The sequence below is a fragment of the Dermacentor albipictus genome, chromosome 5 (genome assembly GCF_038994185.2).
Source record: "Dermacentor albipictus isolate Rhodes 1998 colony chromosome 5, USDA_Dalb.pri_finalv2, whole genome shotgun sequence".
In the NCBI taxonomy this organism is placed as follows: Eukaryota; Metazoa; Arthropoda; class Arachnida; order Ixodida; family Ixodidae; genus Dermacentor; species Dermacentor albipictus.
The window spans coordinates 56,709,827-56,734,633 of record NC_091825.1 but is presented as its reverse complement, the minus strand read 5'-3'; the positions used below and the strand labels follow the sequence as shown (position 1 = coordinate 56,734,633).

The 24,807-nt window shown below is 44.7% G+C and overlaps 1 protein-coding gene across 4 annotated transcripts in view; it reads right to left on the bottom strand.

The window, feature by feature from the left end:
- Positions 1-24,807, bottom strand: part of LOC135911192 (scm-like with four MBT domains protein 2) — a 54,967-nt gene that overhangs the window by 13,381 nt on the left and 16,779 nt on the right. For all 4 annotated transcript variants that reach the window (XM_065443380.2, XM_065443381.2, XM_065443382.2 and 1 more), the window contains exons 8-17: positions 23,740-23,843; positions 23,260-23,394; positions 21,521-21,644; positions 18,023-18,105; positions 15,946-16,014; positions 10,997-11,262; positions 9,976-10,007; positions 5,250-5,481; positions 4,710-4,888; positions 1,640-1,800 (exon numbers count right to left, since the gene is read on the bottom strand). In XM_065443380.2, coding sequence (XP_065299452.2) covers positions 1,640-1,800; positions 4,710-4,888; positions 5,250-5,481; positions 9,976-10,007; positions 10,997-11,262; positions 15,946-16,014; positions 18,023-18,105; positions 21,521-21,644; positions 23,260-23,394; positions 23,740-23,843 — 1,385 coding nt within the window. The remainder of the gene's footprint in view (positions 1-1,639; positions 1,801-4,709; positions 4,889-5,249; positions 5,482-9,975; positions 10,008-10,996; positions 11,263-15,945; positions 16,015-18,022; positions 18,106-21,520; positions 21,645-23,259; positions 23,395-23,739; positions 23,844-24,807) is intronic.

The window sequence follows — 24,807 nt, the reverse complement described above, 5'->3', positions numbered from 1 at the left end:
TAAGGAGGCTGCAAGGTAACTGCAGGGAAAGCAAACTACAGGTAAATCAAAGCTCTGCTGTCCCATGGATGTAAACGCAGGTCATGGTTACGGCGTCAGAACATTTTTCACGTCAATCCGCCAATCATGGAGCATGCACCGACCGGATATCAAGCAGCACGGAGCAGGCCACGTGGTGCGGATGAACACATCTCGAGGGGGCATTCGGCCTCCCTATTGGCTAAGAATTCCTGTAGCTTCCACAGTGCTGCAAGGAATTGCTGAAATAAAATACAGGGGAGTGCGAATACCAAATGGTACTAGATGTCGAATCGAATATTTAATTGATGAACCAATAAAGCTGGATATCAAATTGAATATATAATATTAAAATGTATTACGAAGTTTAATGGTTATAAATGTGCCAAAAACAGATGGTGCTGTGCATGCTCAGGAGTTTACTAGCATTGCATAAAAAGATTGTAACAGGCTATGAGTAACTTCCAAGATATGCAGTACAGTCTACTCTTATCAAAGGGAAGTCCAAATTAATGCACTAGCCCTAATTACAGCTCTGCTCCAGCCTGTGTCCCAGCTAGCACGGGCTAAGCTGTCTAAAAAAAAGGGATAAGTTGGCACACGTCGCAATATCTGGTGCGCGTCTCAGCCATGGCTGCGCATGGCCGTAAGCGCAACTGAGCGCATACGCAGCCACGCACCCTGCTTTAGCGTAATCTGCTGCACGTGCAAAGAGTGGGCATGCCAAGACAGCATGGCATCAAGTCAGTTGTCTTCCCGCTCATTTAGTATTGGAGGTTGCATAATCTCAAGTTTCGGTGACTCGCTGGAGCAAGAGGCAGACGAAGCATTCGCTCCCCACTGCCGGTTCTTTTCATGATAGTGTCGTCCCAGTGTGGGCAACGCTATCAGCTGCGGAGGCGCAGTACACGCGAAAGCATGGCTGGCTTTGATTCATTTGTACCGCTGATGTAAAGACATTGTTGACGTGGCATCAAACCGTATCATTCGTCGCCGACTCCCAAATTCATCAAAATGAATTGCTTTCTAATTCAAATTTGTTTCCTTTTATTTCCCAATTATTTGGAAAATTCTGCAGCCCCTTTCTGCGTAAGAAAAATCGACCGGCGACTACTTATTTGCATAAAAGGTTGAGTTTCAATACAACGAAATTTCGGTATAAGAAAGCAAATTGCCAATTTTATCTAATTTCTTACATCGAAGCTTAACTGTATATTCACACACTGCTACTGCGAACTGCAGATACACAGAGGAGATTAATCCGTCTCTGTGTTATGCACTGATACGCCACAGACACAGTGCAGCTCAAACGCAGTTGATGGAGGTTGTGCTTGGGGGAGAGAGAGAGAGAGGACCTAGCTCGCAGCTGTTTGTCTCAAAATATTTAGGCCCAAACATAGCAGCACCACCCTTGTACCTATGTGACTGTTACACAGGTGCGGTTCCTACGAGCGAGTATTCAATAAAGTAATGCCACTTGTAACGATTACCGGCTCTAACAATGGGCACTGTTGCAGCACTGTACACCGATCAAGTGCAAGGTCGGCCAAGACACAATGATAATGCAGTAAGCGCTTGTTCAAAGGAATGTCACTGACAAGAGTGGCCATGCGTAACGCACCGAGATGGTGACGTCAACCCGGCTCTGCTTTCCCTCGCCCAGTTCGCCTGTGGACCCGCTGGACGAGGCATTGGCTCCGGATGCAGGGCTCTCGGAGCGTGCCTGCTTCGCTTTGCGGAGCGCCATCTGCCGTTTGTGCCGCTTGCGCACAAAGTGGTAGGCTGCACACAAAGCAGACCAGCGTGCATTGTTCGAGCAAAGCAACATCATCTGCTACAGCCCCAGTAAGCAGTAAAAGTAGCCAAGTCAAACTTTGATACAATAACAAACACAGATATAACACGTAATCGGATATGACAAACTAAATATAAATTACTGTTGGCTATGCTATACTTCAATGAGCATCCTACTGCTAATAATTAAACCAAGAATGCAATATCTGACGCAATATCCAACTATGTCTTCAGTTTGAATGTGTATTTTGTTAGCAAAAATATCAAATACTGAGTGACAGCAGCAAGAGAAACAGCGCAGTCTGCATGCACATGCATGCTCTGGACAATGGCTTGGCTTGGCTGGCCCACAACTGGCATACCAATGTGCCAATCCAATGCAACCACAGCAATATCATGAATGCATGATATTAATCATGATATTAATGATGGCGTTAAGTACGTGTATGTAATTTAGTGCTGTTCACGTGCAATGTATTCACACGACAAGCACATGACAGGCTATAATAAATCAATGGGAAACTCCTTGATTACCTGTCAAGAGGCATCGTGCTTGCATTCGTTTCGCATAGACCCGATAACAATTTTTTTTTTATTTTGTGAGTACATTTATAACAAATACTAGATATAACAAAGGTGTTTGTGCATCGGCTTCGACTTCATTAACCCCTTTCTGTGTCACAGAGGTAAATATACGGTGCTGTAAACAAGTCCCAAATGGTCGATGCCGTATATTTACAACACCATTTGTATATGTTTGAAAAACGCAACAATTTTTCAATTCTTTGTTGCCAGAATAAGTGCTACCACCCTAAGTGGATACAAGGAACCTTTTTTCTTTTTCACTCCTAGCCTCTTGGTTTTAATAGCAGGGGGTTCCTTATGCTGGCGTTTGAGCAACTGCTCGCTCATTCGCACGTGCACAGACGCGCACCGTTTAGTTTCGGTTTTGTCTCGCGGACTGTTTCCGTTCGTTGCATCTGTAAAAGCTCATGTCTATCTGGTTTATGATCTTTCAAAGGGTCGCTGCTAGGTGCTCGTTCATTGATTGTTTGTAAGGGTGCGATTACACTTGATCACAGGTGGGTGCTGGTATGTACAAACGATGCCGCAAGTACAAACGATGCTGCCGTGCATGTATTTCTTTTCTCGAGACTCGGCTCGTAAAAGCTGACTGCCCCTCGTTGGTGATGGAATGAAGGATTACAGAAGCTTCTGACATTTTTTAGGGGGGGTGGGGAGGTGGGCACACAACCATTGAGTTTTCTTGCACGCACTCGCATGCACGGTTCAATTGCACTACGAGCGTGCGCGTCGGTTGCTCCAAGTGATTCGAGCAGCGACTCCTCCAATGTAGACTACTGCCCAAGTGCCAAATCAGAATACATCTATTTGAGCATATCTAGTTTTTTTTATTCTCATCATACGTGTTTATATAAACCTATCTGTATTCATGAATAAACAATGCATGTTTACCTACAGGAAATATCTTTTGTCACTTTACAGCCACTTTAAAATGTGGCGGTAAGTTTTTTCAATGTGGGTCAGTCTGAAGACTTGAAATTTACAACAGTCACATTTGGTGAAACAAAAAATTTTGCCTCAAAGTGTTAAAGTGAGGGTTCGACTGTGTTTCATGGGTGCATCACAAATTTTGGCACACACACAGAACGAGAGGAACAAAGGCTGCCAAATGTCCCTGTTCTTGTCAGTAGTTAATTTTGCGAGTAAACAGAGAAGTAAGCCTTTACAGACAAAAACCACCAAATGAACATTGCAGTAGCAGATCATACACTGCAGTATGCTATAAAGCTTTGTAGAGACAGCTTAGCCAGGGAATTATTTCGGTAGTATCTTGGGGTGCATGCTGCGGTACGCTTCTGGACTTTAATTTTTCGTGTTTGCATGTATAAATCTGCAAAAGGAGACCACGTCTATCTTCAGCTCGATGAACAAACTGTTTCTCAGTATGCTAAAACTGCCTAAAGAGCATTTTAGCAGTGAGGCATTTCGATGGTCTTATGCTGCATTTCCTTTTCCTGTGCTTGTGTTATCACAAGTGACACAATCAGTATGCAGAACCACGATGTCACAAAAGCAGCATGTCGCACCAATGCGTTCAATGCTGCCAAGTACGTCTAAGATGTCTAAAGACGCCACTGTAACTTGGTTACAATGCAGCCAGTAAAATCATCCCTTTAGATGCAGGCAGCTACATACTCACTGTGGGTCACTGGTAATGCAAAAAACTTGCAAATGCCAAGCACAGAGGCAAGACGCCAGTGTGGACCTTTGTCATGTACAAGTCGGTGATTGGCTGAACAGTCGTAATGCTAAAATCTTCAAAGCCGAGACAATAACAAAAAAATATGCGAGAATGCAACTGAGAGGCATTAGGCAGCTGCAACAACCTGCACATTTACAAAAACAACTTTCAAAATTGCCTTTGCGCTTACTGCGGCTTAGTTAGCAGTTCAAATCTCATACCAAGACTATACATTTAAGTCTCGTAACATATGTTTGATATCAGTGTTTGCCTCTTTTATTGGGATGAAGTAAGAAACTGCGATCTGCACAGTTCACCATCAGAGAAGCGAGCTCCACCAGACGTACGATGTCACCACCTGTAAGCAAGGCTGCAATGTGCTGCAATTGGTTTCTTTTTCATTTACCCAACAGGCGGGTGTCTGGCACCAGTCTGCTTGTCAGGTGGAGCTCGTTTCTCCAATAGAATAGTGCGCACAAGACAGTAGTCTACCATGTTTTGCAGAGTAACAAGTCAAGTACCTATGCTCAATGTTTTATTGCTACTAAGCCAGTACTTTAACAGAAGCCAAATACTGGCCAAGTAGCAGGCTCTTGCAAGAAATAAGCACAGAGAACCTATAATTACTTACTGTACTTGGTCTTGGTGAGCCCAGAGCAGTTGTCAGGGCAGGAGTTCTCACCAAAGCTTGTCGGCCCAAACAGGTTTGGACAGCACTCGAGCTTCTCACAGATGCTGCGGCAGAATGCACCCACTTCGCCACTGCTGCGGACTGTTTCTACCGTAGCTCGATACGTCTTTCCCTTGTACCTGCACACAATTCGGAACCTCCGGTCAAAAATTTTTCTGCGCCAGGATGTCCTACACAGTTGGACAAGCAATGGGGTCCAGCACAAGTAAAAATACATCTGTTCAATTCCTGCATCGTTCCCAACACCTTCGTCACAGAAGTTCAGGAGGTGCTGCTTCAATGCATAGATAGCAGCATTGTACAACACCAACACTTCCGAATCAAAGGCTGACTTGCGGGCCATGCAATCTTCTTGACCTACTCACTCAGTTTTCTGGTGCATGTGGATGCTTTTTTGCAGCAGTGCAAATTTCCACACGGTCAAAGATACACACACACAAACACGACAGTAATCTTTTCGGAGCCTCACGGTCTACTTACTTGGCTTTGAGTGTTTGCTGGTGCATGCCTGGTGTGGGGCTTCCCCGCAGCTGAAGGATGGCGAGCACCCGGCTCGGCTTGTAGGCAACACCGATGAGCTGTGCCAGCACTTCACGCAGCACCAGCGCCACTGGACCTGGCCCCGTTTGACGTGGGAGTTCTGCCAGACGCCCTTTGGATAGCAGTGGCCCCGAGAAACACCGATGGTTCAGGTGCAGCGCAGGGCACCAACCTGCGACAACATCAGTCACCACAAGCTCATTAGAAATTATGGGCCGCCACTTGGCAGCACACATTAGTATCATCAAAAACACATCAGGCACGTGTCAGGAACACACCATGATGGCATAAGAAATGCATTACACGCTCTAAGCAGCCACGTGGCGGCACATTGTATCAAAGTGCAGTTGGCTTCTACTGCTGCATAAGTGCAGCCTGTTGAAAATATATGATGAAAGCTCACATGGAAGTATAGTCAAGGCTGCAATGTGGTGTTCATTGTGAATTCAATGTGGGTTGCAACGTGGCTGTTCATTACTAACGAAAGCAGTGTAGGAGTCGGACGATGATGGACCTAAATAACTGACTCCGAAGTAACCTGGATAGTGTGCTCAGCACCACCTTGGTATGTACTGTCATGACTAGCAAGCATACAAAATTGATCTCTAGCACCGAGGCATTACTGCATGCAAATGCACATTTACTTTCACATTTCACAGTAATGTGAGGGCACTGCCAAGAAACCCCGTTCAAGCATGAAATTTGCATCTAATCTTCGTCCAGCTCTTTCGAGAGAAAAAAAATTTTAATGGATATATATTTGACCTTAGTGTGGGCTGTATGCAAAAAGTATGACATTCATAAGCACAGCCCATAACCAAAAGAACTATTTAAACAAATTTGTTTTGCTGTCTTGAACAAAGGAGAGCCCTGGGCCAAGCTGACCTGCGCCACAAAACGTGCAGGTGATGACCATAGGAAAAGAAAAGTGTGCAGTAAAGAAACAAATGGCAGGAGCCAAACATGGCACAGATTTGTGCTGTTTGAAGACTAAGTCTTAACATCCTTCTAGTTTCTGCCTCCAAGCAGACATAACAGTAATGCCACACCTAAGCCATACGGCTCCACAACCGCTAGAACTCTGTAAAGCCATTTGGGCAATGAGTTCGATTTACGGTCATTCATATGTCCAACTGTTTTGTCACTCTGAAGTGCCCACTGGCACGTCATCGCTATTTGTGTAACACAAGCTATAGCTCAAGACAAAAGCAAACAAAAAGTAATTATATGCACTTGAACCTTGTTACAACGAAATGAGATATAACGAAATAATGGACATAACGAAGTAAATGCCATTCCCCTTGAGATCCGCATAGAGATCCATATATCTTAAAGCTCATTTTAACAAAGTAAAATTGCTCCACCAATGCATATAACAAACTAGATTCATCTCGAAACCAAGAATACCGATCATTGTGCACCGAGAATATTGGTTCCGCACTTGTTCAGCATGGCAGTTCAAAAATTCCCGTGTCGAGTACGCCGTCAAGCAACACTGGTCTTTCTCTCCTCTGCGCGCAGCCACGCACAGCGTGGATGCGCACGAGCAGTACTTTCTTATCTCATCACAACTCTCTCTCGCTGCAGCACATAGCTGGTACAGTCTGGCGCACCTTCCGAGATCACAATCTCGAAGGCCATGCATAGCTGCACCGTGCCGCACCACATATCGATGATAATGCTTGCATGCAGCATGCCAAAAGCCAGTGCCCGTCTCTCTCACAGCGGCGAGCCGCACTGTGCTGACGCAGTTAGGCGTGACCTACGAGATTGTGTGAAACCGGCATGAGCCGGCCAAGCCAAGCCGGCATGCTCACACAGCAGAGCCGTGGGGTCGCGAGAAAGTGGCAGATCAGATAGTTTCGCTTTCCAGGGTCGATTGCATCCAGGTATGTGTCCACGTTTCTGGTGCTGCACCAAGCTCTGTCCATCGTATACAGCTGAATCTCGATATACCGAACTTAAATACAGTCTGTGCTCGTTACAACGGACCCACATGGAACAGGCTTTCGGATATAATGAACCATGTTTTAGCTTTAGTTTGTCCTACATACTTTATTAGTGCAATGAAGTTCACTTTTAACGGACTGTGCTACAACAGACAATCGGCTACAGCGGACGAAATTAGCAGCAATTTTTTTTTAGAATCGAGCACATAAAACGAACTTTTGCCGTATCGTCACAGGCAGACAACTAACTTGTGAGGGTCAGCCAACGATCACAGCTCAATATCGGGCACGTGAGGGAGGAAGGCGTGGCAGAAACGCACTGAAGCGATCTGCGATGTGGACAAAGTGCTCACCCGCACGGCAGCCGTATCTTGAAAACGATCTGTTATGTGGACAAAGTTCACCCAGTGCCGGTAGCTTCGTATGTGCCGTGCTTTCGACGTTAGTTCACATTGAAGCTAGAGACAGAATGAAGGTCAATTCTCTTGCTGCTGCCACGCTTATCTTGCCTTATTTGCTATCGCAATCAATGTTTCCCCTTTCGAGCGAAACTGCAACTTTTTTTTTTTTTACTTTGGACATTCGTCACTTACTCTTTGCAATAAAATTGTTAGACATCGCAATGAAAGTTGAAAGGCGATGAAAGGCGTTTCGGATACTACGGACTTCAGATAAAACGGACATCTTTTGTGAGATTATCAAGGTTCGTTGTAATGAAGTATTTAACTTTACATAATCCCTTGCCCATAGAACACCATGTAGTTAGTAACTCAATATAACAAAGTGTGTTTGTATGCGATTTGAATATAATGAAATAGAAACTTCCACGGATGTAGATGGTCAAATAACTGAATTACAAGCGTCTGCTTGCAAATGCACCTCTTAAATCACACGTGGCGCAACAAGAGCGACTGCCGAAGTAAAGCTACATCATGTTCTGTATAAAATCCAAGTGCGATAAGATCCTGTGGCGCCCCGCGCACTGTGTGCTTTAGGTGCGAATGAAGTGTGCAAGGGTGGGACAAGAAAGATGGTGGCTTCACGAGTGCCGCCTCCCCACCTGAGCAAAGGGAAAGAGGGGAAGGGGAGCGAGTTCGCGATAATGTGATCAAGTGCACGCAAGGGGGCGGAGACTGGGGGTAACTTGGCAGGCGTCTCGATTTCTGCCACGCTGCACATGGCTTTATGTGTGGCTGAGCGCATACACAACCATTGCACCCTGCTTTAGAGGTAATCAGCTGCATATGCGAAGAGTAGGGGTGCCAAGACGGCGTTTCACCATGTAAGCCGTCTTCCTGCGCATTTAGCATCGGAGGTTGTGTAACCTCGATTTTCGGTGACCCGTTGAAGCGAGAGGCAGATGAAGCATTCGCTCCCAACTGCCGGCGCTTTTCCTGATAGTGTCGTCCAAGTGCGGGCGATGCTATCAGCCACGGAAGCAGAGCACACACGGAAGCGTGGTTGGCTTCACTCAATTCATACCACCGATGTGAAGATATTGTCGACAGATGTGGCATTCGTCGCCAACTTCCAAATTTTTCAAAATGAATTGTTATCTCATTAAAATTTACTTTATTCAACTGCCCAATAATTCTGAAAGTTCCGCGGCCCCTTTCCGTGTAAGAAAAATCGATCGGCAACTGTACTTGTGTGCATAAAAGGTCTAATTTCAATACAACGAAATTTCGACATAATGAAGCAAATTGCCGATTTTACCGACTTCGTTACGTCGAGGTTTAACTGTACTTCGACGGGTCTCGTGACAATATGAGCGAGGCAAATAGAAAGCGGAACCGAAAGACCATCACATTGGAACATAAGGACGCCATCATAACTACTGTCGTGTCAGGGGCTAAAAAGTTGCGTGCTGCACATGGCGGAGAGTTCTCTGCTGTTGCTTTATTGAATTTAATCACATATGCAGCTGCGTAATGGTTCAGTGGGCCACAGAGCCACAGTCTTCTTTGCATGTTTAAAGTTGTGCACATCAATGGGCATATAATGAAGCAGATGGCAATAGTCGGCATAGCGAAGTAATGGATATAACAAAGTTATTTTGGATTCCCCTTCAACTTTGTTATAACAAGGCTCGAGTGTATAACGAAAACATATGCACAGGACTATGTGAATCAATAGTGCAGTTACAGTGATAGATAGCTGGGGCCTGTTATCAGACTCGTACGTATCCTAAGATGGGCTTTGCAGTAGGCCTGTGATGACCCAATTATTGCCCTGTGGCAGCCCTACGGCTAATAGCATGATGCCACTGCACCTATGGCCCAGCCTGGATTAAACACCTGCTACCTCTGTCCAACACCTATTGCCCCATACTGAGCCAGCTCACATCTACCTGGACAGCTGACTTGGATGAGTATTAACATTGTTCTGAGTCGTCTCAGAACAGCATTTTGAGCCAAGAAAAAACCTTTAACAGCTATCACACTAACACAAAATGCATACTAAGCACTTGGTCCTCCTTTCTTTTAGAGGGCTAAAGGAAACTAGATGAGAAGGAGGCCAAGTAAGGCTTGTTGTTGACCTAGTTGCTATTGATTCATTTCAGAAGATACCACACAAGAGAAGACAACACATAAGACTGAAATCATCCTGTTGTCTAATCTTACGGGTCAGCTCTTTTGTGCTATATCTTCTGCAATAAGGCTGACCCTGCAGGGATGGAGCAATCCTAGGAACCATGCAAATGTACCCGCTCTCACCTGACTTGGCCTCCACAGATCCTGACTTCTTGCTGCAGTGAAAAGAAAGAGGAAGACGTGTTACCACAGCAAACAACGAGTGAAACACTTACTACTCTGCTTTGCATGGCAACAACGCCATGGCAGTTTGAGCACAGACAAGATTTGCAAACGAACAACTTGCAACAGGCTGCAGTAATATTGCAACCACTCATTCCTTCCCAAAAATAAGTGGCATACCCCCAGGTTTAACCAAATTTGGTCATCTACAATTAGCATATTTATCTGTGAAAGTACGTGTTCTATTAGTATGTGGGAAACATGCAAGGTGTTCTATTGCAAGCTGCTTTTTGGTAAAAAAAAATAAATAGCACAACCTTCACAAAAACAGTATTATGAAAAGCCACTCAAACAGCAGCCTTTATTTGCCATTCAAAACAGCAACAGCTGGCTGGAACAGGTGTTTTCTCACTTTGACATAATCATGTCGTTTGTTTCTCAAAGATCATCATTTAATAAACCAAATAAATGTTCACATGCTTCTAAGGCAGAAGAAATAACATTTACGGGTGCTATAAGAACTTAGGTTTCTGTTCGGGCCTCCTTGGTAGGCTCATGCCTCCTGGCCCAGCACATTCTTGATGTGCTACCCTAGCAGCCGTCCCCACACTTTTTCGAACTTACGTGGGGGAGAGGTCTACTTCTCTCAGCTTTTTGAAAGTGGAGGTGGCGGGACGCTACCACGAGGTGTTTTTAGTGGAGAGACAGGCTTCACACTGTTGACAAGCAGGAAGGCCTGGGTCCCCACTGATATAAAGTATATACTTTAGTGCCTGCAATGCGTGTTTGTGCTTTCACGTACGTCTGAAACAAGCCATGCCTGGCAGTCCGAACTGTTGCTCGCAGGTGGAGTCTTTCTGTTACGGCTGCTCCCACCACGAAAATGAACTGCCTCTCTTGCACTTCCTACCGCTACGGAATTAACGGTGGCCTACTCTACCAGTGTTCATTATAATATGGATGACTGTTGCTCCCACAGCACCTGGTTTTGTCGGCAGCCGCTGCAGATGTCGATGGCGCTGCTGTGCTGCCACCTGCACGCCTAAGTGGTGACGGTGCGGAAGGACGGCCTGGAGGGGCCCAGTCACGGGGCGGTCGAAGGGGCCACCCATTCGAACCACACCACCCGACAGGGAACAGCTGTTGCGAGCGCAGGGGCAGCACCACCCTGGTGCCGCCCTCGACACTGTCCTCCAGGCGGACCCACACTAGGGGAGGGCAAACCCGCTCCACTGTTCCAACACACAACTAGAGGCAGCAAACGAGAAAAAAAGAAAGGCTCGTGTCAAAAAGCACACCTAGAAGAAAACACTGCGTGGAATTTATAGGGAACATAAGAAGGGTGCAAATTAGGACAAGGATGAAGTTGATAAATTCAAGTTATGTTTGGTTTGAATGTTAGTTAGGTGTTCGATTTAAGAGTAGATCACGCCGTACACAATGCACCAATGTGAGAGAAAACACTTATAATTAAGGGTGTGCGAATTCAAAATAGTAGATTTCAAGTAGAACGTCGAATGGAGTCGAGAAAAAAGTCGTGTAGTGAATCAAATATTGAATACCAGAAAATTTGTCACAAAACTGAATGCTTACAAATTTTACAAATTTTGATGAAAGAAAAGGGGGTGCTTCATATGTTCGGGAGCCCCCTAGCATTGCATAACAAGAATTTAACAAGATATCAGTAACATGGGTACACAGAAATCAAGATATACAGTATTGTCTACTCTTATTAAAGGGAACTCCAAATTAGTATGCCAGTACTGGTTACAGATCAGTTCTAGCATATGAAGGTCTGGAAAATACTTTTTCATCAAAAGAATGCTTGTTTAATAGTACCAAGTAATTTTTTTCCCTCTTAGACAATACGCTATAATCAATACCAATGAGATTCTCAGTTCAATAGTGGACCTTTGTTCTAAGGCAACGTTTTATTGCATAGAAAGATTTGCTTTTCAGTTTTCCTCTAAAATACAGAAGAGTTTTCCCACCTTTATGGCAGGTGAGTTATTATAAGGCCAGTCTGTATGGAGTGTCGCAAAGATGGCTGTCACGAGCAACTTTGTTGCTTTACCATACACTCAATTTTGTTTGCAAAACGGTTTGTGGACTTTTCGAGTGTCGTGCGGCAGCTGCGAATAGAACTGCATCGACTCAGCATCAACCATAACTTTAGTCATTTACGCCCGACAAATCAGTGCCGATTAGACGTAATGGTACTGCAGCGTGACCTTAATGAAAATTTGCCGCTGCCGATGTGGTAAGAGCAGCAAGCCATTGCGGAATGCTTGCCGCTAATGTGTTCTACGGGTGGCTCATCAATGACTGGTCCCGAAATCACACATATGGGTTAGATGACGGCTGTTAAATCGGCATTAAGTTCGCAGCTGCGATATCTGTGCTACGATCTGCGTGCCCACACGCGGCCCCAATATTTGCGCGTGCTTTCACACTTGCCAAAATACACGGTGCTTTTGCTGCCGTTCCAAGTCGCGTTATCGTTTCGATGGGCCCCATCGACCTAGTGAAGCCTTTTACCGTTGAATGAGACCCCAGCCGACGTTGTGCCGTTCTGCGAATTGCAACGTTCAGGCACTGTGTGTGCAATCCCCACATCAAGCTCACATCAAAGTCCGCTACTGCATCAGCCGGGACAGCACGTTTGTAGTTAGCTCGGCACTCTTGTCGTGCTAAAACAACGAAGTGAGGTGTTCGCTTGCGCACCATCGAACACAAGAGGCACAACGGCATACGCAACATAGGGCATTGCACGAGTCTCGAGCTACACCGAATATTAGAAAAATCAAATTGTATCGTATTCACTCGCATAATGTAGGTAATTTTTTTCCTGAAAAGTTTAAGCCAAGTTGGAAGATGTGCACATTATGCAGGGTAAAATTTTGAGTGACCTTTATCACCCGACCACCTCTAAAAAGTAGGACACACAGGGGACAATGCAGCGTTCGATACAGTTTCCGAAGCACCATAATGGCAGCAGGATCCGAGCCGTTTTGCCATTCCATAGTGCCAGGTCGGATGTGTACGCCGTATTCGACGCCGAATCGTACCGCACATCTCCTACTTTTGTTACACACCAGGCGTCCGATTTGGTGCCATGGCATGGCAAAATGCCTCACATCCAGCACTGTTGTGGTGAGTCGGATGCCGTATATTGGACACTGAATAGCACCACATGTCATTTGAAATGCGATCATTATGCGAGAAAAAAAAAGCTCGCTTTTCGATTTCAAAAGCAGGGGTTGCGTTTATTATGCGAGTAAACACAGTAGATGCTCTATTTGCAAATTAACTTATTCGAGCGTGTACTATTTGATTCGATTCAGTGACATTCGAGTATTTGCACACCCCTACATCTTGTGATGTGTTTAAAATGCAATTTCTGAAGATGCGCAAGTCACATCTTGACTCACTGCTATTTGCTCTGTAGTTCTGCAAGTTAGAGAATCCCCCCGTTGAAATTATTTTTGTTTGTTTGTTTCAGTGCACAAACAAGAAATGAGTTAACAGCCTTAAGGGGGTCTTGAATCACCACTTGGGCTTGTTGCAAAAAGTATAGCATACGCTGCTGTGAGTATCTCAGGCAAATTTAACACTCATGCATGGAGCATGGGGCTCGCAAGCAGAGCGAGAAGACACCTTTTTCTCAAACACTTTCTTTTCCATGGAGGCCTTTTTCTCACCCTTTTGTGGAGGCCGGCGGCTACCCCTTGACATTAGTGGGCAGATGCCCGTAGAGCGCAGCCATAGGCCGATAGCTGATATCAATCAAAAAAGGTGTTTGTACCAGTGCACTTCTTGCTGTTATAGTGTATATTTATTGACGCAGTTTATGAAAGAGGATAAAGTAAGTGAAAATCTGCATTTCGAATTTCAACAAGGATTAAGTACTTCCAGAAGAAGCTGACTACCGTTTGCTTACGCTCGGCCACGCCACCTTTGGCCACCTTGCTGATCGGTGTCATAGCCATTGGGTCTCACTAAAGTCGATTAGTTTTGAAAACTCAACAAGCCTCGAGCCACGTGAAACGGTCAGACCACACGTATGGTACTCCGCACACACTCACTCCTGGCAGCTCCTCGCTAGACGCCTTGGCAGACATCACTTTATATTGAGCGACTGACAGCACTTCTAAATGCACAATTTGGATGTGGCTACTGCCCGTCAGTCAAGATGGTACAGGAGAAAGTGGTCCGCACAATGTAGCATGGCCAGACTGAAGCAAACAAGCGTGAGCATGCACTTCAGCCTTGTCATGCACATCGTAGGTGCACTACAGTTGCCATGTAAACGCATTTGCTATCTAACATAGATACCACAGCCCCTCCCTGGGGTGCCGTGGCAAGCCTACTTGTTGAGGACAACTGCGTGTTTAAGTGGTTTTTGTGGCCGACTTGGCTCCAGGCACATGGCGAGCCTATACAACTTACTGGAACAGGCCGCTTCCCGAGTCACACACCTTTGAGGTGTGTTGACATCGTGGTCAAAGTGCATTATGAGTGAACATAAAGACGAAGCTTCATTCGACCCTCCAAAATTGCGTGATTGCCATAGAGATAAGTGTGAAAGGAAATGTGCTACTTGACACTCTATGCAAGAAAACACAGCTGCGCATAGCTATCTACTACACTGTAGCTCAGCAAAGGGATGTGACACCGTGAACTGAACTGCAAGTTGAGTTTGGCTTGTCATAGACGACAAAATTGGAAGTCTGTGTGAACATTCAAAGTCAAATTTGAACAGCGCCACAGTGACATTCGGTAGGTGAAGTGTTGTGGGCACGCCCCACTTCGCCATAGCCTTCGCAGTGCAGGCCATTGAAGGAGTGGGAGCACTGCAATGTTGATCACAGGCCATCCTTGACTGCCAATACCTCCACTTCTGCTGAACGCATTGAATTAATTTTTGCAGCGAAGTATTTCTGAAATTGTCTACTTTAACTTCAAATGCATTTCTCAATTTGGATGAAAAGTGGTTCAGCGCTCCTTTAAATGAAAAACTGAAAATCTGTCGTTCCCTATTATAATGGTGTGCTATAGAACAACTAGCCGAATTATGTGCACTACATAGATTGTTGCCCTGATAAAGTAACACTGTACAAACAGCTCTTCCAGTTAAAGCATTCACTCCTTTGTGCTTGAATTTCTTGCAGATTTAAAATGCCGAAGTCCATTTTATTCATTACGATGCACCGATGCAGTATCTGCATCTTTTCACCCAGCATAAGCCACAGATGCATGTCATTCCCTCGTCAAACCAACCTGCTTTATGCTGCACATATTTAGATTTCCTCAGTAGGGGGAAGAGTGGTGCCATCTGTCACCTAAGTGTTGAAACCATTCCACCACACTACTATTTCCACTATGTCCACTATGCCCACTTCGCCTTCCTAGGACAGAAAGAACCAAAATTTCATGTCACTGAGGAAGCTACTGATTTTGACCTGGCAGTGACAACAGGCAGGTAATCGACTTACTATGAATGAAACAAGAAGGCACTGATAATAAAAATTGAGCTTAACATCCTGAAGCTCCATTGTGGGTCATAAAGGATGTCATAGCGTAGGGCTCCTGTAAACAGACCACTTGATCTGTTTTAATGTGCGTAGACGAGTTTTTCTTTCCGACTTTCTTTCTCTCTCTCTCTTTCTTTCTCTCTCTCTCTTTCTCTCTCTCTCTTGCTTTCTTTCTTTCTTTTCGATTCTGCCTTTATCATAATGTGGCGGCTGCAGCCGAGAAATAAGCCCGTAACGTACAACCCACAGCCACAAGGCTACAGAACACTGCAGCCACTGAGCAGGTAGTGCTCAGGCACACGTAAACGACTTCACATTGAGGCACGCACCACTGGATTCTTGGCTTGTCAGTGACTATAGTAATCCTCAACAACCAAAGAAGGAAGCGCATCAATACCTCGTTGGGATTCTTGCCATTAACCACCTCCAGCTTCTGGTTTGGCTCAAAGCCTAGGCTGTCTTCTTCCTGCACAGAAGACAATCTGAATGGAAGCCAGGCTAGACCAATCAACAGAAGGCAGCATTACTAAAGTGCAAGGGCCCACAAGAACGCTTTCTTCAATACAACAACAACCTGTAAAGACCTTCCTACATTGCTAATACTATTGATGAAATCACTATGGAGTAAGGCATCTTTCATCTCCCATTTTTCTATAGTCCTAATCTAGAGGCCTTAACAGATTGCAATCATTTCACAATGTACACTAGGGAGAGGTGCTTGGTTCTGTAATAGACATAAATATAAAACAAACAAAAAGCTTGCCCATGTCATTAGCTTGACACCTTTGGCTCTCAGTGTCCGCGTGGTTTCACCTAATTTCCGCTCACTCGTTGCACTGAAAACAAGTACCCAAGTCGAAATGCTGGGTGGCTCCGATCCGAGGCATGCCTTGTCCCACATGCCACTGGAAAACTTGTTTCTCTAAGAATGCTGACAACTGAACAAAAAGATACTGCAGCATCACCCGAAGATTGAAGCACGATCAGCGATTGCAAGGCATTAAAGTATTGCATGAAATAAGGCCCAATGATTTTTTTTTTTAATGGGTACCGTATCTAAAGATACTGTATTTGCTGCCACACATAATGTGTGCTCACTTCCTGCTCCTAAGTGCCGGGTCTTGTCAACATTTCCATTTTGCCTCGGCTTCTTGTTCCCACACTGCCATGTCTTCATGCTTCCAGCGTTCATTGCAAGCACAGCTAGCATTCTGCCACCCTAACTGCACCCTGGGTTGTTCATCATCATCATCCTCATTATCATCCTCATCATCATCGTCAGCCTGGTTACACCCACTGCAGGGCAAAGGCCTCTCCCATACTTCTCCAACTACACCAGTCATGTGCTAATTGTGGCCATGTTGTCCCTGCAAACTTCTTAATCTGATCCGTCCAACTAACTTTCTGCCGCCTCCTGCTACGCTTCCCTTCCCTTGGAATCCAGTCCGTAACCCTTAATGACCATCGGTCATCTTCCCTCCTCATTACATGCCCTGCCCATGCCCGTTTCTTTTTCTTGATTTCAACTAAGATGTCATTAACTCGCGTTTGTTCCCTCATCCAATATGCTCTTTTCTTATCCCTTAACGTTACACCCATCATTCTTCTTTCCATAGCTCGTTGCGTCGTCCTCAATTTAAGTAGAACCTTTTTCGTAAACCTCCAGGTTTCTGCTCCGTACGTGAGTACTGGTAAGACACAGCTGTTATACACTTTTCTTTTGAGGGATAATGGGAACCTGCTGTTCATGATCTGAGAGTGCCTGCCAAATGCACCCCGGCCGATTCTTATTCTTCTGATTATTTCAGTCTCATGATCCGGGTCTGCGGTAACTACCTACCTTAAGTGGACGTATTCCCTTACCACTTCCAGTGCCTTGCTACCTATCGTTAACTGCTGTTCTCTTCCGAGACTGTTAAACATTGCTTTAGTTTTCTGCAGATTAATTTTTAGACCCACCCTTCTGCTTTGCCTGTGCCTGGGTTGTTGCGCTAGGCTAAATGTTCAAGGACACCTTAACCCATGGCAGGCTACATTTGGTGAGAAATGGGGGTGTTTTACTGTGTGGTGTGAATGGTACCATTGTTTATATTCCCTGTATTTTGCCGCCCAGAGCCAGGACATGATGCCAAAGCTGGGAGTGTGGTCTGGAGTGTCTGCACAATTTCTGCTTCAACACAAATGACGCCTAGAGACAGTGAGAACTGCTATTACTACACAGAGCTGCCAGCCTTTGTCATCTGCATGTCTTTTAAGAAATCGGTGATTTCTCCGTGTTATCTCAATATTGCTGGTTTATGACAAAAAGGATTTGTGCAACGACTCAGAGCTAGATATCGATTAGGGGCAGCATCATGGTTCAGTAAGAACTCACACTTGCACGATGACTCAAGTTACCATAGTATTTTCCAAAGACCCAGAGACCTCCTTGCAAGTGGGAAGAGCAAATGAGCTTCCAAAACAACAACACTCACCAGGTGAAAGCACGACCTTGGCGCTGCTTTAGCTGCACACGACCTGAGGTACTCCTCCCAGTTGAATGTCTCGTGCATGTAGCCTGCAATATGAGAAAAACAAAGCACGTAAGGTCCTCAGATCTGTAGCAACCGAGAAAAGCGATACAGGCATCAACAGCGAGCGCACTCTGTTTCAACAGTTGGATGCCGAGTGCCTTGTAGAGCATATCATTTAGCACTTTTGGCACAACAAAGTTTTGATTATCATTACAAAGGTACACTCTGACTATCAACCATGAACAACCTTTACTGCCTGTTTACAGCCAGTACTACATGTTTACTTTTGTTCCAAACAAACTTTTTTTTTTAGATTCCCTGTGGCAGATAGAACCATTGAATCTCTATGGCTGGATTACCTGAAGAGGTGCAGGAACTTGCCCTGACAAACTGTAATGCTCAATTAGCTTAAAGGTGCTCTGAAACACTTTTCTAACTAATCATAGAATGACATCTATGTTACGTTTCCGTATATTATGTTGCCTCAACGTATACTACTTTGCCTCACGAATCTGCTGATGCAAACATTTTTCTAGTCCTTCAAGCACAAGCGAAGTTAGGCATAGTTATAGGCCAATCAGCGGCTTTTCCTCTCCATTCCTTTACACTGGTACTCTGGAAACTACAAGGGGGAGACGGCAAGGGGGTGGGATGGAGCAATGCGGTGCTGGCCCAGCCTAAGGGTTGAATGCGAGACAACCCGTGGTGGCACCTCGTGGCGGCCACGGTATCTACACTACACTTTTCATCTCAGAGGCCGTGCGTGCACAGCAGACGGAGTAATGCGCACCTGCGGTGTTTAGACCGGCAGTGCAAAGGTGGAATGGTTTTTCTGTCTTTTTCAGAACGCAGACGTATATATTTCTGATTCATTTACATTGCTGACAATGTCCTCGCAATCACAAAATCAGCCAATAGCTGCGGTGAGTCTAGCTGCTTGCAATGATGCTGTACGACAACATCGCATAAGCGTGAGCAAGCGATGTTTTTTTTTTTCACCACTTTTGGTACGAGATTGTAAATTCCCTGCTGCATGGAGTGCAATGATATTAGGCATGTTCACATATTCACAGGAGTTAACAGATCGGCAAAATTTTCTTACTATGTTCAAAAAGTGTCTGAGGGTCCCTATAAAGCTCTATTATTTACCACTTCACTATTACACGCCTATTGCCGGAAGTAAAGCAGCAGCGCACTGTTGAGAATGGCCATCTGGCCTTGACTTTCTTGCAATAAGCTGTATTCATGATGTTGAGTGTGCCATGAAATACAACAACATACTACCACTAAATAATTTCCCAATAGCCTCCCATAGTGTGCCGCAAGGTGAAGTCTCTTGCAGCACGTTTTAGGGATGTGACAGCTGCCAATAGATAATTCAAACATGCTTGACTGTTGACATGTTTATGAACAACACTCACCCCATAGGTGTAACGTATAATGATGAAGAAGGGTAAAAAGAAAGACACCAACCACTGAATGAATACAAGAAAAGACGTTTCGGCTCCCCTGACGGGAGCCTTGTTCACAATGAAATCAAGGGCGTGCAATACAATGTTTATATGGTTTTAAAATATGATGTAAGCAGCGCGTGTAGATGGGGGGGAGGGATTCCATGTGAAGACTGCGACTGCGTATATATCGGCGAGACAGGAAATTTCGAACAGCGGTTGAAGCAGCATATCAACGATGTAAAAAAGAAAAAAGTCGCCTCAAACGCCTTGGCAGAGCATGCAGATGACTTGGACCACAGGATTGATTGGGATAACGCGAAGATATTAGAAAAAGAAAGAAATTTGACGTCAAGACACCACTTGGAATCTCTCCTAATCCAAATGACAGATAACACCCTCAACCGGAATGACGGAACCCTCCCCCCCATCTACACGCGCTGCTTACATCATATTTTAAAACCATATAAACATTGTATCGCACGCCCTTGATTTCATTGTGAACAAGGCTCCCGTCAGGGGAGCCGAAACGTCTTTTCTTGTATTCATTCAGTGGTCGGTGTCTTTCTTTTTACCCTTCTTCATGATGCCTCCCGACCAGACGGGCTTCCGTCAAAACCTTGACTTCATTAACGTATAATGACAACTCAAGTTTTGGATGGCTCACAGCATGCTTTTTTATTTATCAGACCCCGCCTGCATGAAGCCATGCAAACTTGTCCATTGCGACAAGCAAGAAGACCTGTTTTTGTTCTCATATGCTTCCTCATCACCTTGAAACTGAAATCAGCAAAGAAAAAAGGTGCGACTGTTCTGGCCTACCAAAACCAGAAGCCATCCACTGCATCCAATAAGACAATTAGCGACTGTACCTCAAAACTGATGCTAGCCTTTGGCTTCAGCTAAACTCACGTTTATTTTTTAACTGCAGTACATGCTCTAAAGTGACTAAGGATTTGTGAAATATTTGTAAATTAGTTAACTAAATACGGTGCTTTGTTGTGCTAAGTTATGTCCTGCTCACCAAGTAATCCACCTGAAAGGATGAAATTATGCTATTTCACAAAGGCTTTCTTGATCAGTCTAAAATAGCAATTAATAAAGCATGGTATTTAGCTCATGTTCAAGGTGGCAAATAGCCCCCATAGCTTTGACCACGGCTGAACATCAACAGCGGCAATGTTGTTTAAAACAAATTGCATGCTACAGTTAGCACGCACTAACTGTGGTCATCAACTATGATCCATTAAAAATGCTTTCACAGACTTGCATACAGCCAGGACAGTTGCCAACCACTAATTACCACGCGCCAACGGGGCACCTCTGTTCACTGACAGCTTTAACTGGGTAGGAACCACCCCAAAGTAAAATTATCCTCACTGACCACATCTAGCATAAAAAGAATGCTGAGCACAGTTATGCATCGTTGCACCGACAACATCTCACGGCAGTGGTACCCCACTGGCAAGAGCAACATTGCTGCTCTCCTAAACATTATTGCATGCATGCCCAGTAGTCTCTGCTGTCTCTCAGCAACACCTATCATGAAATTAAACTGTCCACAGAAGCATAGTGAACTAATGTGTTTCAGTGTCTTTGATTTCATGCAAGTGCTACTTTTGTGTCACCGTCTATGCTCATCATTAAGATGTTCTAAAGGATGTTGGCGAGACTTCCTAGATTAGGAAAAGCGGTTCTTGTATGTGCACTGTAAGTCATCTATCTCGTAGGTCTAGTGTGGATTCAGCCATGATGCAAGCTCGTTAACTCTAATGAATCTTTCTTACGTGATGCCTTTCCGATTACTCGTACTCAATGTGTGGTATACAAAATATTGTCATCGTGATGTGTTTTTAGCTACTGCCGTCGCTCCCAGTGCTTACATAAGTACACAAAGGCATGGCCTTCAAAAATGGCATCCATTACTAGGAGGGGGCCACTGCTGGGGGTGCGGTTTGGGCACCACCTGCAGATGAAAGAGCAAAAACTCGGTTCGTTCCCCACTCACCCGGGGGTGCCAGGAGGGACAGCCCGTTCTTCTGAGCCCAGCCGACTGGCAGAAGAGTCTGCGAGCGCGCATGGCAGCAACGAACCAGAGGGGGTGCTTCTGCGGGATGCCTGAGGTCATCCACCTGCAAAAAAAAAATTTTTTTATTGAGGACATATGCCCAATTTTCAGTGACTGCACATTATACACTGCAAAAAGCTGCTTTCACTTCTTTCAGCACATTTTGAAAAATTATTTGATTTATTTATTTAAAATATTTTCAACACCTTTAAAGGCATTACAGCAGAAGCGGCTACAGAAATCACACAAGAGCTTGAGTAAAGACAGTATGAAATAAAACACAACGAATACAGCAAATACAGTTAATTATGGTAAATGTGAGAACGAGTGGATCTCAGACATACGCGCAACAACATCCTAGGGTAATTTATTTTACATGTTAATTGTGTGAGAGAAAATTTAATTTTTAAAAAGTTCTAGTGCAACATGTTACTTCACAAATTTGCAAGTCATGATTGAGTCCCCTTAAAAAAAAACAATTTTTTTTACAAGTAAGTTTGAGCTGAGATAATGGCTATGTTAAAAGTAAATAAGATACAGGTGTTCAAGCTTCTCATGCAGCCAATGTTTCCATAACTGATCTATAACTGCAGCTTGTTTTTCAGCCATGTGATGTAGCTGCTCATGCTCAAGCTGCTGTAGGGTACCGACCAGCATAGTTTTTTTTCTTAGCCCTAAACACACACCTTCTATGGGACACATACACACTTTATTAGTGATCATATAACTTTAGATCCAGCAGACAAGCAGAAGCAAGCTTTGAATAGCACGAACTGACAAACAATGCACTGTTTTGAGATCACACCCAGTGACTTTCCAGTTGCCCATTTCAAGAACCTGCTTCAAGAACTTGTCTGAATTAACTTGCCTGAAGCAGGTACCCCTCCGAATGCCATTTTACGAGACTTCCAAGGGTACGGTCGAAGAGTGACGGGAAAACCCCTTTCACGAACAGAATTTACTTTTCACGAAACTTCACAAAGCATATGTAAGTTCATATAACCAGCCCTAATTCATAAACTTTATCGAAAATTTGGGAGAGTTGGTAGGTGTGCAAAGTAGACTTCATCCATGCAGGCTGTTTGATCTTAGATCAATAAGTGCTGTTTGAGTGCATGGCCGTGGTTTCGCCCTATTTGTCCAAACACTTTGTGGTGGATATTTACTTGTGCGACTGCACATGACGTTTCATGAATTGGCTGAGTGTGGCTATAGCCAGAGCATGCAGAAAATGCATCGTACGCATGACCACCAATTTGTGCCCTCTAGAGTTTGCATCAACGGGCTCACTCATAACAGCTTTCATATGGCTATGCGGGCATGTGGTATAATGAACAAGCATTCAGGAAAATTTGGTGCTACACCATAAAAAAAAGCTGCAGTTTCTTTGGTAAGCGACACCCAATACCTGGTCTTGGTGTTTTACTTTCACACAAACATTGCTAATTCAATGGCCACATGCATAATACATTTGAAATCTGCAAAAAAAAGAATTTACTACTAAAACAAAACATTTGGGAAAAGGATTCTGATTTTTTAATCTCTCTGTGACAGTCTTAAGCAACACTCGAAGAATTATCTGGCACTCCCCTGTGCATGCCAGCATCGTGCTCATCAGCTCTACGAGCACAGGACACGACAGGGGCACATACCCCATCAAAGACAGGTCAACAACTCACCTGCACGAGGAACCACTGACCCGAGGCCAAGCTGGCCGTGACCGTGGCAGGACAGGCCTCCGTACGACTCAAGGGGTTCAGCAGCTCCACCTTGTGGCCGACTTCAAAGCTGTGCTCAGACAGAGGGACCGGCGGCTGCAACCACAAGCGAAGAAGAAAAGAAAGAAAAGCCAGAAGGAGTTCAGAAGTGAACCTATGCAGAACGGCTTGTCACGGACACAAAACAACCCCAGCATGGCCAACAGGGCGGAGCTGAAGCTGAAGGCACACAAAACAGCCAAAGTGCAGTCAACAAGATGAGATGGGCAACGAGTGTAATCGATGTGCTAAATTTAGAATGAGCAGGGCAACACTGGAAGGGGACAGGACTTTGCTTTCTTGGGGGCAGGATGAAAAGCATCCCGTCCTCAAGAGTTTATCATGCAGATGGGGCAGCTGGCCCCTCCAATGCATGTTGCTGACAAGTATTGTCGCCCTCACCTGGAGTATGTTGGCAAGGATCTTTCCATTGTACTTCTGGGCCTCACCCATGGACTCGCGCAGTATGCGCTTCCACTCATCCAGCGAGTGCAGATTCTCAATGCCTGTGAACGACAAAAGAGGGCATGTCAATCACATGCTTAGCTTGGTTTTATAGGTAGTTAACCTTGCCTTCAGAATTGCCACCACCTATAAAAAAGATCAACTTTTTTTTTACTACGACCTTAAAATATTATTTCGCGTCTCGCTTCTAAAGTGTGGTTTGAAAGACCCCACAAGTGAGCTAAAAAATGAAAGAATTGCTGATATTTCAGATTTATTTTCTGCTTAGAAAATGACCCAGTTATGCTTCTTAGACTTACAGTCAAAATTTACCAGAAGAGTGCAGGAATGGGAAATGATTTAACACTAATGTGGTTGCAAATGAGCAAGCTGTATTAGTGCAAAAAATATAACAGCCAAAAAAGAAAAAACAGATAGGAATTCTGCTCAAAGAGTCTTTTTTTTTTTTTAATACCTTCCAGATTTCCGCTGGAACCTTATTACATAAACGTGTTTATTCACAGCACGGTAGCCACAGCACAGCTGCCATGGGGTCGTGCAGAATTACTTTAACTGAAAATGCCCCGGAATTCGCGAGTTAAAATTTTCTTTATTAAGTGGAGCATTCAGCTGCATTGGGAAATGACAAATCAATGCAAAATATATGGACAAAAGGAAAGGTGCGAGACACGCAGACCTCCTGTGAATGTGTCCTGGTCAGTTCTGTTCCTGGTCAACTTTATTTCACGCTGCACCTACAACATCCCTGAATAAGCTCCAATACAACAGCAGGGTACTTGAGGCCGGCGCAAGGTCGCATGAGTCGCACAACAACCTCTTGCTTATGCAAGTAAGCAACACCCTTGTTTTCAATCTTCTGTGCACGAAATACAGCTGGCTGGTGGAGTCCCTCGTGACCAAGGAAAGTTTAGGAACCCTTGCTCTAGACTACCGATACAAATATTAGGGGTGCGTGTATACTGATTAGTGAATTTCAAATCCAATACCAAGGCGAATCAATAAAAT